We start from the raw sequence: 15,719 nt of genomic DNA, 5'->3' as shown, positions 1-15,719 counted from the left end.
AGAGAAACGATATACAAGTAGATACCTAAATTAATTATATCATTATACAAGTAGATACCGAAAATAATTATATCATTGCCTTTTAATCATTAATTTGTTTCCAATATCTCACTTTTGGCTTATCTGTGGCATTTATTATTATTTAAATCTGTTTTGCAACGGAAGACATTAAGCTATTATTAGATGTTAAATTACTTGGCGAGTTATATCGTAAAGATTTATAATTAAATTAAATTAGTATTCATTAAATTAACAATCAATTAATTGTTCCTGTATAAGTTAGTCAGACTGAAGGTGTCGGAAATAAAATAAAATGCAATGTTGCATTTGTATAATTTTAATGAGTTTTAAATCACGACTTAGACGTCTGCAATGTCAAATGTGGTTCTGTAATCTAATATTGATATAGTGACGCAGGAGGCAATTGCTCTGTCTGCACTTAGTTTCAGTTTCCTCTTCGAAGCGGTTCGGAGCGGCATCTGCTCGCCTCGTATATAATACCAACAGAGGCATGTATTGTGTATTGGATTTACTAAAACCCTCTAAATGGGATTGCTTAGTAACCTTGTTATTAGGCTTTTATTGTTGTATATTATTACGTTCTGTATATATAAAGCTGAGCGAGGTGGGCAAGCGGAGAGAACACGTGAATCTTAAATGAAGGTTGCGGGTTCAAAGCGTTACTTAGCTTTCATGTGTTTAATTTGTTTTATAATTCATCTCGTGCTCGGCTATCAAGGAAAATGTCGTGGACGGAGTGATTTGCCCAACTGTGGGTCATTACTAGCTGTTATTATATAAAACGGGCATATATTCAAACGATGTTGAATGATGTAGGAACCTTTTATGAATGTAAATGTTACGGGAACCTAGTCAAAGTTCTGAGTAATAGATACTTTTTGTGTTTTCCAAAGTTTTAATTAGATTTCTAATAAGATTTTTATGTTAATACGTGAACATCGAATGCTTGATTAAGTTTTCATTATATTCGCTTCAGAATAAGAAAGTATATTAAAAGATCAAAATATTAGGATGTGAATGATTATCGTCCGTAAGCGTTAGTTGCTGAAAATATGAGCAAACTCTGATTTACTTATCTGACTTAATACTGATCGCTCATTGGTCGCCTATTGCGTCAAAGGATGTTATCGACCAATGAACATTGCGATTAAAGTCAAATTAGTTAATCTGACTTTGATAAGCGTTTCAGAAACTAGAGTTAAAAGAGCCACATGGGAAATTTGTAGTGTGACCGGCAAATCTCTGTCAGACCCGTTTTGTCCAATTGTTTTAGATATCACCGACCCTCAAACATTACAATGACGGTCCTGATAATTATAATATCATATAGTAATTTATAATGTCTTTATATGTTGTCACAGCTATACCGGTCGAGTTAAAATATTAAAATATATTAAAATACAATCTCCACGAGTTTATCAGTTGAAAATTAGCAAATGTTATAAGATGCTATATGTCGGTCTATAGTATGAATATGTATAATGTAAACTAAACAAATGGTTGGAAGATGATGAATTATAAACACGTTCTAAATACACTTTGCACTGAATATTAAAATTTGTATCGGTTTTATTGGAGAGACGGATTTTTGCCGTTATGTTATTCTAGATAATCGAGAAAATCGACTACTGGGATTTAATTATACGAACTGATTCTCGATTCTTGAGATTTAATTGACACTTCATCTCAATCAGATCGGATTTTATCAAAATCGTTGCTGTTTAGATGTTTTTATATTCTGCTGATACAACGATGCAGTTGCGGTTCGCAGCTGTTATAAATTAGTAGAATTTCCCCTGATTAGTCGATTTCCCATCATTATAACGGGCACATAATCAAGCTTAGTTTTATTAAAACCGTATATAGTCTATACTACGAATACCTTTTATAAGCTAATAAAATTATTATTATTAAAAGAATAACGCAATCATGAACCGATATGTGAAATGTGCTAGTTGCCGGCGTTTGAGGTTAGGGGGGTGGTTGTGGTTGTTTCCAGGATAAAAAGTAACATATGGGCAGACTATAATAATATACGAATTACTGTATAGACATGTGACATAGACACGTATAGATTACGTAACCTGTGTTAATATGAAATAAATTTATTTTTTCTAAAACTATTACACAACTAAATACGTGTACTAATAAAATACTCATGTAAGTAAATGACTCGTTAACTGATTTATTTAATTTTTCTTGTAAAAATTTTTTTTTTTTTTAACGTAAATCAAAGATAATTTATGGCGTAACTAAAGTTCTTAATAAATATTTTAGCAATATTTTATAACGTTCATTTCTGTATATAAACACTAGTTAGTTTCGGCTTCGGGTAGAATGAGGGGTTTACGTAAAACATTTATATCAAAGGAAAACATACAAAAACAAACTTATTTTTCTTGGACCAGTAACCTTTACGGGCGTACGTGAGAATAACTAACCAAAGTTTAATCACAATCGGATGAATAATGCATTGAGGACAGCATCCAAATAACCATTTTTATTGATGTATAAATATTATATACAATCCATCAATAGGAAATAAAACGTCATCCCGATCTTCCATTTTCCAATGTCATATCAAAAGCAATTACAAAACAATGAAATCATTACGTCATGACTGAATGGTCTGACGGAACTGATATCAACGGATACTTATGGTCTATTACAATCATGTTAAACGTGATAAAGTATTGTTCTTAATTTTGTCGAAACTAAATAAATTTAAATATATATATATATTTTTCGTTTTATACAATATAAAGAGAAGTAAATGGATATAGTACGCATAGCAGGTTCAAATCCTGAGTTTCGTGTGCTTATTTTGATCTTGTGCTCGGCAATGAAGAAACTTATGTGCTAGATCTTGCCACTAGTGTATCCGTAATAGACTAATCTGGTGTAATACGCTTCAAACCTTCGAGAGAAGAGGAGGTCCTTGCCCAACAGTAATATGAACAAGCTGTTTTTATACTCTCTTAATATATTTTCACAATGATACAGATAAAACTACTCAGTACTAGCCAAATAAAACACATTTAAAGGATAGTATGTCAATCTATCTAATTCTTGCGTTTTTCTATTTCTTCCGCAATGAGTCATTCTATTCTTACCCCCTGTATAAATGTTTGATACATCACGTACTTTCCACCAACAATACCAGTACTTACGTTTAATCTTCAATTTGAGTTTGTATTTAAAAAACAACCCATATCATATTACAATGTCATTTCACCTGATATAATCTATAGTTCTGTATTTACTATATTATAAATGCGAAAGTACCTCTGTGTGTATGTCTGTTACTTTATCACTGCCTTAGGCTCTTAGTGAGAAACAAGCTTGAACCCAAAGGAATGACATAATACTTTTATGTGTAACCCATAAAACTCAGCAAAGCCGCGGGCGATATCTAGTACAGAATATATGTATATAATATGAATTGAAAAAGAAAAAAAAATACCATTAGGCATAGCTTGATGTGATAAGTTTGCCAAACTCGATTCGGTTAAAATGCAAATCTTCGGAATAACATCGTGTATCCTATTTTCATATTTACTATTTCGTAAGTCTCAACTTCATGACAGTATATTGGAAAGCTTAACGCGATATTTATGGAAATATAACGCGGTGTTATCAGCTGAGCAAACATTTTTTTTAATTTAGCTTACATTTCGATGTCTAGATAACGCTGTTTTTACGTTAAAGTTAAAGTTTAATACAACTATTGTTATGCTGTATAAGTAGTTATGTATGATGTAAACGTGAATGGTTTTTTTTATCAACTTCAGAATCTTCGAGCTCGAAACGTCTCAGTTAAGCTTTCAGCGCTCTTAAAATAATAAGCCACTTGAGCTCATAGTGATATAGTGCCTCCTTAGCTGTTCTATTACAAGACGTTTGAATAAAGATAATCATAATATTATTATTGTAATTGATGTATGCGAAACTAAAACAATTTATAAGTATTGTTCTTTTCTTTTCAAAATGAAGAAAAACCATTTTCGTTTTATTTCAGAGATTACCAAGGGCCGTTCCAAAAGAATAAAAATATTTTTAGGTTACAGAGGTCTTAAAATATTTATAAATGTTACGTTACATAAACATTCACTAGACTTTGGTTAGAAACAGACTTCATGGCTGCCGGCAAACTTAGGGCGGGTCTTGTTTTTCCGTATTCATTGTTATAAGAAACGCTCGCTAAACATAACGCTCTCAATATACTCTCACAGAAATAGTTCCTAACATCGATATTGGAACCATTATTGTTTATAAGAACGATTAATAGAATAATTAACGTCGATAAAGCAGTACACGAGACGGGTTAGGTAGATGGCAAGGCGGCGCAAGTGAGAGGGTAAACGGCGCGCGCCGGCCCCGCTTATTGATCGTGAGGAATGACGCCCGGGGTGACCCAAATAGAACCTCCGTTCGCCTCCACCCTCAAACCACATGATCCAGCCCACTACAAACGCTCCACGACGAATTTTCATATCAGCCGATTCTCCACGCCGAAGGAATGGCCCGTTGCCCCGGCTTTGATACTAATGCCTTACATAATACATTACGAACGCCTTGTTCAATTATCGTCGCCTGAAACATCTTTGTCCTCTCAACTTTTGACGTATGTCAAATATAATTAGCGTAGTTACCAAAAAATATAAACGATTTGACAGGTAGTCCGATGAAATTTATTTTTAGGTTTAAATATACTAAATACTACTAAATTAACAGACCTCATTCAGAATAATAATCGCCTTAAACGTTTTATTTAAATATAAGATTATATATTTTTTATTTTGCTGTCTTTTTATATTATTCTCAACGCATTATATAATAAATAGACACTAATGTAAGTTAACAGACTCAATTTAAACACATTATATTATATATTTATATACCTACGCATACCTCCCCTCTTTCGTTTTTATCCCTCTATAAGTCAATAACTGACCTATTCCTGGGAAAATCCAGCTCGGGCGGTGCATGCGTAGTTTATAGTATTCCAATAGCTGACAGGCTGCACTAATATTGATTGTCATATTTAAGTTCGGAGGGTGGAGCTCCGTACTCAAATTTATAAAGATATAAATTGTCAGGAACTTACAAGTACAAAGTATTTTACAGAAACAAGAAAATAATTGAATAAATTAAAATAAAGTACACATCTACATTAATCGATTAAACAGACAGATTAAACATTTTATTTGAAATTGCCATGAAATCCAGATCAAAATATGATATGAGATTCTATATAGTACGTTACAAAATTAACAACTTTTCTTTTTTAGTATGCTATTTTTAAAACGAGAACACATATATGTATTATTAATATTGTCATAAATAAAGTAATATATTTCATACAATGGAGTCGTTGAACGTGAAAAGCGAATGAACGGGATACATCCTTTTGTTTAAAACATTCCGGAGCAGAGCTGCTCAAATGAAAAATTTCCACAAAAGCAGGACACGGCGGACGTCGGTAGTGGAAATGGAAGTGGAAGAGTAGGCAACTATGCGTATTGTTTTCTATGTATACATGGCCTCTCTTTAAACCCTTATTACAAACAACGCCTCGTCCAATTATAACTTTTAATTTGTAGCTCCATCTCTTGGTTATATAGTATATCCTTTTACAAATTATAAAAAAATATAAATATGATATATGAATATCGAAAATCACTCAAACGCATAAAAAACCCCTGAGCTTTGTGCGTGCCTGGGGCGAGGTTCTCATCCACAAATGGGGCTATCATAATAGAAGGTCAAGTGGTGGCTGTGATATCTCGGAACCCTGTCTCGTAGACGAATTTGATAAAATCTTTAATTCCCACAGACGTCGCATAAATCAGCCTCAGGTTTGACTACCTTTTAACATTTGAATAATATTGATTTTTTTGTAAACGAAATCTGAAACTTGAGCAGAAGAGAACATTTGTCTGCTATAAGTTATTTGCGCTGATACTGTTGTATACCACAGATATATTTGTATTAGATATATTTAAACTCAACGATTTATTATTTCAGTATTATCTAAAGCAATACATTTTCAAGTTTTAATGACGGTATTTTTATCAGAACTCGTACCTGGCAATAAAATGTATACTTTCAATATGGCTACGTGCATAAGTGGTGTGGGGCGAACCTGACCGGTGGCTAGCAACGAGCTGGCACGTCTATATTTGCTGACGTGTAATTGCGCGAGGAACGACGTCAAGTGCCGGAAATTAATATCTCACAGGTGGCGCCCCCTCACGATGAAACTAATGCCGTATTTGTGACTATATCCACCTCGTAGCCATCTCGAATTATATTTGAAAATAATTTATTCTGTAAAGTCGGAAACGTTTCAATCTACGAATAAAAAACTAATATTTAAAGAAAGTAAGCCAGCAACTGTAATAATTTAATTTAAAAAAATGTACACGTCCATATTTAACGAATCTAAGATTAACTAATTTAATAAGCGTGTGTATAGATAGATTACTTCAGCGTCTCCTGTAGCGTAGAGAATCCGTACAGGAAGTATTACGAGCGAAATTGTTTTTTAAAAAGAAACTTAACACATTTTATTGCCATGATATACGTACGTAGAATAAATGTGTATTTAAAAGTCGCTCAATGGATTCTTTATAAATAGTATTGAGCATGGCGTACATTTCTTTGTAATCATTCAACCAATTTCAAAAATGGAGAAGGTTTCCAATTTTTTTATGTATGTTCTGGCTCACGGGTTCGCATAGTCGAATTTACGAAATTATTCCTTTGTTTGAAAGAGACTTATTCCGAAATGATCGCATTTAAAATTCGTAAAGATCTGGTGATGAATTTTGAAGTTAGACAATTGGTTGGTGAAGTTGGTTTGTTTTATTTTATTCCCTGTTAAAACTATAAGAATTGAATTTTTCCGTTGTATTGATCTGTGCTCGAAGTACTTACATCTATTTAAACCCCTCAAGGTCTCTGGATATAAAGATTTTGCGTCTTCAATTTATTTATATTCGGCTGTTATGACATTATCAAAATGCGTATGCAATAAAACTACCGCAAATGTGTGCCTTAAAATAGTTTTACTCTTCTACGGATGCTCTAATTCTAAAATATTTTAGTACATATATCGAACAAAGTCATAAAACTTACATTTTGTTGTATTTTACGTGGAACTTCTATAGTAAAATAATATATACATTAAGGTACTTCAAAATTAAAGATACCAGAATTACCTATACTACTATTTAAGCTGTTATCGATTGGCAATGTATTTTTATCTCAGTACCTACTCAATATTACATTAAACTTGGGCGCGCCGCCTCAAATGACCTGCCGCTGTGCAAATAAAAATTGACAAATTTATTGGCAATTATACAGAAACAGCTAGTTTCTAACATACGAAACATTTTAATAAACATTGGAGTATGCTTTAATAACTGCAAGGTAGGACTCCTTCGGCAACGTAATATCTTATATATTGGCCGAAAGAGGCGGTTGTCATCGTGTCGGTTGTGGAAGGTTACGCGCGGGGTGGAGCAATCGGTGCGGCGGCGCTAGAGGGCGCCGTGCGTCGCACAGTGGGGTGCGCGCGCCGGTGGTAGCGGCGGCGCTGGCGTCGTGACGCAGTGTGACGTCAGCGAGCCGTCGGCTCGATACGCGCCAGCCCCATCGTCAGTCGCCGCCCGAAACAGGCCGCCGAAAGACGTGCCCTACGCGCCTCCTCCACCCGTACACTTCTCTCATACCGGGTTTTAGTTTCGTACCATAATGACATAGCCTCAGTGTCGTGCGACGAGACTACGTGAAGCGCACATTTTAGTTTTTCCATTGAGACGAGGAAGCCGTAACGGTCTCCGTTGTTCCAGAACTAGACGATCTACTTCATTCCGTCGAGGAACGCAGAAGAGACCACAAGGCGGTCTGCTCATTTAAATCCGCCTTTGCATAAAGACTAGCTAAAATGGGCGAGGTGAGTGCAGTGCGCTTGCAGTAGTGTTTATCAGGGCGTTTAAAATAGCAAATATTTCCCGATGGCGCAGTGCTTTCGTGAAGATGTGAGTGCATGTAGCTGGTAGTGAGTGCGGAGAATCTACTGAACACCGATCGTCCTCGGCAATTGTCGTTGCTTGTGTATAGTGCTTGCTTTCAGCCAAGTCCCTCCATTCATCCAGGGCATCCATTTGCACGTCTCATTGTCTTTGTTCCCTCATAACATATTCAAGTGTTGTCTTAGTTTGTGCACCAATTAGAATAAATTGAACAGACGGCAATTCGTTCGTAGCTTGCGTTATTTTTTCCTTTAATTTTTTTTGTCACATTGTCTTTCTTTTTATTTCAATATCGTATTTTATACTATCGCGATTGTATAATACAAATTGATTAGAACGAAAAAATATATGTGCAAGAATGTCAAAAGAGTAAAATTAAGCGCCAGAGATAGCGCCAGTCCAGTTGCGTAACAGCTCGTATTGATCTGTGCGGCAGGCGAGACACTTCGCTTTGTGTTCTCCTCATATACCATCACTCATTACTTCATACAATCTACTAATTTAGTTTATTGAGAATATTTCAAATATAAAACATAGCTTTTTCTAAAAACAGGACTTTAAGATTATTTTTATATGTGATATGAAATATAAATCGATGACTTGCGTCTATAATGAAAAGTAACGTTAAACATTATAATGATTTCAATTGAATACTTTAATAAACTATTAATAGTTTTTTTCTGAATGTTATAAAATGCATATAACTACTGTCACGTTTTAATAAAGGATGTACCACAAAGCGATGCCGCTAGATGTTTCATTACTCACTGACAATTCGAAAATTTTCAAGATATTAAATAAATTTCTTAAACAGTATAAAAAATAATTCGAGTTACTTCGATTTTTGCCTCTCATTAAAACAATTCCTTGCAAGGTGTCCTGAAGGAAGTAGCTAACGGGTTGTCGCGGGAGGCGGTTGTGGTTCGAACACGAGAACTAGATATAAGAGCACCGAAGGTTTATTAGAAAATTGCCTTGTCATTATGTCATTTAAATCGCATAGAGTGCCGTCGGTCTATTGGAGTATTTCCTTTATCCTTTATGACGATAGCACGCACCGAGCAATTAGGTTGCTAGACAAAGTCCTTCAAGTTCACTTATACGTACTAAAATTGTACGATATACTTACGACAATTTGCATTCGATTCATTAATATTAAATACTTATATTTCCCTTTCAGTTTAGAGAAACCGTTACCGGTTAATACAAAAGTTATAGGGCTTAGGGCAATGGTTCATTATGTAACAAATTGCTGATATATGCTATTTAAGTCGAACGATATTTTTTTTAAATTAATGATATACTTTGTTACGTAATTAAAAATATATTTAAGAATTACAACGGACTTAATTCAAAATCACTATTTAACAGAATTAAATTAAATATGAATCTACTACCGGTTAGAACAGAATGTTTTACCCGAGGACCTGAAACTCAATCGGTGCCTTATTAATCTGTTCACCAATCAAATTACATATATATAAACTTATATATTAGTAGCCTTATACTATTAATAGTAATCATTATTTATTTGAAGCACTCAAAACATTATTGAGTTAATAAGAAGTCATTTTGGTACTTCATTTTTGATGGCCGCGACAATAACTTTAAAGTCTTCGATAGCTAACACAATATCAGATCTTATAAAAAATGCAATTGTTAAATTGATATTTACATTTTAACCTTTTTGTCTCTTAGGAAACAATTAATATCACACATATTATTATTGTTTTCTTTACCTTCGTTATCGCGGTAATTAAGGTATATTAAATCAGAGTTTACCTAATATACATGATTAAAATAATGGTTCTAGTAACAAAAACATTTTCAAATCACACGGCGGCTATCTGCGGCAATTAAGTGCAATAACTTGTAATTAAAATTCTTAATTCAATGTAATATAGATATCTTAAAGTCTAGTTCTGATGTCTGTTGATAATTAAATAATACACTCATTGTGAGATAACGTTGATTAAAGATTAAGAAATATACAATTGACTTAGAAGTTCTACAAGAAATAGAAGTTCTACAAGAAATATTTAAATGCGCGCTTAGCTCTTTTGTTCTGTATGCCAAATGGTAAGAGACACTGACGCACATGTTACACCATATCAACAAACACACGTGAATCTGGCTACTAATAGTGTTTTGGCAACAGTCGCATATTATAATTGCATGTCGGGAATCACGCGTCGAGCGTCGCGACGCCGACTTAGTTAAAAATAATGGTCTCATTCACATGTTGTGGAACTACTACGATAGTAACCACAAATTTTCGGTATAAAGCAGATTCGTAACCATGAGAATGATTATCTGATCGCCGACATTTGGTATTGGTTCGAACCTTTTTTTTTTCATAACTACTCAAAGATAGTTTGAGCGAACTAAATCTGTTAAATGTACAGCGTTCAATGATTCATCCATTCGAAATAAATAAATCAACGCTTGTTCAGTCCTTGTAAAATGAGACATGAATTAAAATAATAGTAGCTATCAAGTATATGATTAATTAAGAACTTAGCATGCTAGTTGTGTTTAAGTATATTTTAATGAAATAACAAGCATAGTTAAAGGATATGTTCGCTTCATACCAGAAACCATTATTATTTTTTATCAAGCTCAAATATCACAATGAGTCTTCCATCTTTATAAATGTGAGATCGTTTTATTTTCGACGGAACCGGATTCTATTTTCCATCAGATATTCCGGTTTAACCTTTACAGAGATTATAGAATGCGGTCGCTGGGGCCTGGGGGTGGCAACCTTGTCTTTCAGCTATTTATGTCGAGGGTAGCGGGGGTTGAGTCGCAGTGCGCCTGCGTACTGCGTGCCTCTTATGTAACGAATCGAGCACGCCTTCCTTCCAACGTGCAACCGTACTTCCATTTCCATCGTATGAATTTTTCATCATTTTCATACTTATGTTAGCGAAAGTTCCTTTGTCGTTTATTCGTCCTAAACATACATTGAAAAAATAATTATACGCCCGTTAAATTTCCAAATGGACTACAAAAATACCGTAAATTTATATATTTAAGGAATACTTTTCGAAGATCTGACCAACGCCCATAAATTGTTATTGATGTATTGATAATACTTCGTGACGTCTTTATTTTATGGATTAGATTACTGCCTTTCATATAGAAAATAGCATTGCATCTCGCAATCTATTATCCCTGTCTGACTGTAACCTTCATGGAAATTCAGGGCGCGGTTTAATGAGGTCCGTTATGAAAACGTTCATCAATTATCGACGGCGACGGCCGGCTTGTTTACGGCATCGCGGACGCATTTAGCCTCGGTGACATTATGGCTAGTTTGCACATAGCTATATCGTTATTGCCTTCATAAGCCCAAGTGCTTTTCCAGGCACTACTAAAACTGGGTCATAATTCATCCAATGCGCAGTTAAACACCACTGATATTTGAAACGGGTTCCAACGAGCGTTGAATTTAGTTCAATGGTGAATGAGTAGTGCGCATGTGTAGTGAGGCAACGATGCACAGAGTTGCGCGGTGCCCTGCTTCCATATTGTCGCTGTGAGTTTCGCACACGCAACTAGTTCAGTTCAATTGAGCGCCATTGAGCCGGTGATCCCTAACAGGACTATAGAGCAGCTTGTCAAGGTTACACCTCGCGGACACGCACACTGTTGCCGTGTGCTCCCTATACAATACATCGTATTATTACTCATAGCATACAATGGTAATTGGAATTACTTTTTTATTTAGTTTTCAGTGGTCTTTTGTAGTCTTGTTTTAATTCATTCTTATGGTCTCTTTTTTGTAATATTTGCTCGATTCCATTTTGATTTTTTTTTCATTTAATGCTAATGTGTGTGTGTTTGTAATTACCGTCATAATTCCTTGTTTTACTCATGTCATGTTATATTTTGAATATTGCGACAACCAAGAGATTTGGAACATAAAACTAAAATTTCATTTTTAATAAAAAATTTAATGAACATTACTCTTGAGTGTTGATATTCATTTTCACTCTCACTTAGTTTCATTGCATGGCCCTAGGGCCGCCTTGTAGAATGTGTCTAGCCCCTAGTTATGTTTGCAGCATGGCCGTACCGACTCGTACCGCGTCGCCACCATCGGCCCCATAAAGGATGATAATAGAACTGCTGATGGACAGTATAAGGTTTATAATTTGCATTATCACATCTAAATCTAACGAGTGACGTTTGACAGCTGTAAGTCTAGCATTCGCAACTGTCAACCGCCCTCGCCGAGCATGCTTTTATTTAATGTCATACATTTTATTTTTCATTTTATTTAACTGTATGCCGTAAAACCATCTATATGTAAGACTTGATTATTATAAGCAACAAGTAAGTCTCTTGATCTTTATAATTTGAATATGATTATACAATTCAATACACCGTTATAAAATTTTAATGGGTTTGCTGTATTATGTGTTATAGACCCGTCGGAAACCTCCTGCGAAAAAGCGGAAACCCGGAGACTTAGATGACCTAAAACAGGAGTTAGATATCGATTACCACAAAGTAACGCCCGAAGAACTTTACCAAAGATTTCAAACACACCCCGAAAATGTAAGTTATTGTAAATGTTGAAATGTTCTAATTTAAATAAACACTTCAAACATTATTTTTTTAAATTATTTACGAGGAAGGATACTAAGATAAGTGCAATTTACAGGGACTCAGTCACGCAAAAGCGAAAGAAAACCTTGAACGAGATGGTCCAAATGCACTTACACCTCCAAAACAGACACCCGAATGGGTAAAGTTTTGTAAAAATCTTTTCGGCGGATTTGCGTTATTATTGTGGATTGGTGCTATTCTATGCTTTATTGCCTACGGAATTCAGGTCAGTATTTTTTGAAGTGTGTTTTATTTATGCGGTTAATTTTGTAACATAATTTCACTACATAGGTTTTCCTATATTTTTTTGACTATATTTTCTTCTCTAGGCGAGTACCGTTGAGGAACCTTCGGATGATAACTTGTACCTTGGTATTGTATTGGCGGCTGTTGTAATCGTGACTGGAATCTTTTCATACTACCAAGAAAGCAAGTCATCCAAGATCATGGAATCCTTCAAGAACATGGTACCCCAATTCGCCACGGTCATTCGCGAAGGAGAAAAATTAACGCTTCGTGCTGAAGATCTTGTGCTCGGTGACATTGTTGAGGTATTTAACATAAACAGAAAATATATCAATCTTCTAAAAATATACTGTACTCATGATATTCTATAAAATAAATGTTGAATTTAAACAAAGTGATTTTCATCGACTAGGTTAAATTCGGCGACCGGATCCCTGCTGATATTCGTATCATTGAAGCACGTGGCTTTAAAGTAGACAACTCGAGTTTGACTGGCGAGTCTGAACCACAATCCCGTGGACCTGAATTTACCAACGAGAACCCCCTAGAAACCAAGAATTTGGCATTCTTCTCTACCAACGCTGTTGAAGGCACTGCTAAGGGTGTAGTAATCTGTTGTGGTGATAATACGGTAAGAAAATAATTGTTGTATTCAATTCTAAGTATATAGAGAAAATATTTTTATGACTATTTAACTCTGAATAAAAGTATACAGTTTGATTTAAATAAGAAAAATGTCTGTAGGTTATGGGTCGTATTGCGGGATTGGCATCAGGCTTGGACACTGGCGAGACCCCCATTGCTAAGGAAATCCACCATTTTATCCACTTGATCACCGGTGTCGCTGTATTCCTCGGAGTAACGTTCTTCTTAATCGCCTTCATCCTCGGCTATCACTGGCTGGATGCTGTTATTTTCCTCATTGGTAAATTATTCATACAAATGAAGATTTTATCATAGTGTTTCGTTCAGCAACATGATCAATGTACTGATTATTCGATCATTTCACAGGTATCATTGTAGCCAACGTACCTGAAGGTTTACTGGCCACTGTAACTGTATGTCTGACTCTCACTGCCAAACGTATGGCCTCCAAGAATTGCTTAGTTAAGAACTTGGAAGCCGTCGAAACTCTCGGATCAACCTCAACGATTTGCTCCGATAAAACTGGAACTTTGACCCAAAACAGGATGACTGTAGCTCATATGTGGTTCGACAACCAGATCATTGAAGCTGATACGACTGAGGACCAGTCTGGAGTACAATATGGTAGGTGAAATTGATAGCAACTTAAAAAACATCCTCAATATATTAAACGTTTGAATATTTCAAAAAATATTTTCCATTCATAGATCGCACTAGCCCAGGATTCAAAGCGCTTGCCAAAATTGCTACTCTTTGCAACCGAGCTGAGTTCAAAGGTGGACAGGACGGTGTGCCAATCTTGAAGAAGGAAGTTGCTGGAGATGCGTCCGAAGCTGCTTTACTTAAATGTATGGAACTGGCTCTCGGTGACGTGCTGTCGATCAGAAAGAGGAATAAGAAAGTATGCGAGATTCCATTCAACTCTACGAATAAGTACCAAGTTTCTATCCACGAAAGTGATGACCCCAGCGATCCTCGTCATTTGCTCGTAATGAAGGGTGCCCCTGAAAGGATTCTGGAACGCTGCAGCACTATTTTCATCGGTGGCAAGGAAAAGGTAGCTGTTATATTTATAATTTACGAATAGATATTATTAAATTGAAAATAAGTAACCAAATAATTTTGTATTATCAAATAGGTTTTGGACGAAGAAATGAAGGAAGCTTTCAACAATGCCTACTTGGAACTCGGCGGACTCGGTGAACGTGTGCTCGGTTTCTGCGATTTGCAATTGCCTTCCGACAAGTATCCCATTGGGTACAAGTTCAACACCGATGACCCCAATTTCCCCTTGGAGAACCTTCGCTTCGTTGGCCTCATGAGCATGATCGATCCTCCCCGTGCCGCCGTACCCGACGCTGTTGCTAAGTGCCGATCTGCTGGTATCAAGGTGAGCAGTGGTTTGCTCAATGATTTTTCAAATGTTTCCTACTTACATATGTACTTTTTTCTTATATTTAAAGTTGATATTGTATTTAACTACATATCTGGTAAATAACAAAAAAATATTTTAGGTTATCATGGTAACCGGTGACCACCCCATCACTGCCAAGGCTATCGCCAAGTCCGTAGGAATTATTTCTGAAGGCAACGAAACCGTAGAAGATATCGCCGCTCGTCTCAACATTCCCGTATCCGAAGTCAACCCCCGCGAGGCCAAAGCCGCCGTAGTCCACGGAACCGAACTCAGGGAACTCAACTCTGATCAACTCGACGAAATTCTCAAGTAAATAAATTATTCATGCCTTGTATAATAACTAAGTTACCTTTCTACTAAAAAGTATTGGAAGATTTCCTTAAATATTATCAACGTTATTGTCTAAACTATGTATAATATATCTATATTTTGGTTTCCTAGTTTGTTATCCCTTTCGTCGTGCAAAAACTTCGGACACATTATTTAAATATATATTTTGAAACAAGGTTCCACACCGAAATCGTGTTCGCGCGTACGTCCCCGCAACAGAAGCTGATCATCGTGGAAGGTTGCCAGCGACTCGGAGCCATCGTAGCCGTCACCGGCGATGGAGTCAACGACTCGCCTGCCTTGAAGAAGGCCGACATTGGCGTCGCTATGGGTATCGCCGGCTCTGACGTGTCCAAGCAGGTGAGAACTTCGTAGCAAAAAATAAATTAATTATGGGAAATATA

The 15,719-nt window shown here is 35.8% G+C and overlaps 1 protein-coding gene across 10 annotated transcripts in view; it reads left to right on the top strand.

Annotated features, from left to right (window-relative positions):
* LOC113396105 (sodium/potassium-transporting ATPase subunit alpha) overlaps nt 1-15,719 on the top strand; it is a 39,940-nt gene that overhangs the window by 17,081 nt on the left and 7,140 nt on the right. For 3 of the 10 annotated variants that reach the window (XM_026633904.2, XM_026633903.2, XM_026633901.2), the window contains exons 2-12: nt 12,131-12,211; nt 12,495-12,626; nt 12,733-12,903; nt 13,007-13,228; nt 13,336-13,554; nt 13,668-13,848; nt 13,935-14,192; nt 14,276-14,625; nt 14,707-14,958; nt 15,083-15,294; nt 15,492-15,675. In XM_026633904.2, coding sequence (XP_026489689.1) covers nt 12,131-12,211; nt 12,495-12,626; nt 12,733-12,903; nt 13,007-13,228; nt 13,336-13,554; nt 13,668-13,848; nt 13,935-14,192; nt 14,276-14,625; nt 14,707-14,958; nt 15,083-15,294; nt 15,492-15,675 — 2,262 coding nt within the window. Of the gene's footprint in view, nt 1-7,693; nt 7,982-11,612; nt 11,768-12,130; nt 12,212-12,494; nt 12,627-12,732; nt 12,904-13,006; nt 13,229-13,335; nt 13,555-13,667; nt 13,849-13,934; nt 14,193-14,275; nt 14,626-14,706; nt 14,959-15,082; nt 15,295-15,491; nt 15,676-15,719 lie in introns of those variants that run through there. The other 7 variants (XM_026633910.2, XM_026633907.2, XM_026633911.2 and 4 more) reach the window with 5 other exon arrangements.

Source organism: Vanessa tameamea, chromosome 19 (assembly GCF_037043105.1).
Source record: "Vanessa tameamea isolate UH-Manoa-2023 chromosome 19, ilVanTame1 primary haplotype, whole genome shotgun sequence".
NCBI lineage: Eukaryota > Metazoa > Arthropoda > Insecta > Lepidoptera > Nymphalidae > Vanessa > Vanessa tameamea.
Note: the sequence above shows the minus strand (reverse complement) of the source record. Positions and strands in the feature narration are given on the sequence as shown.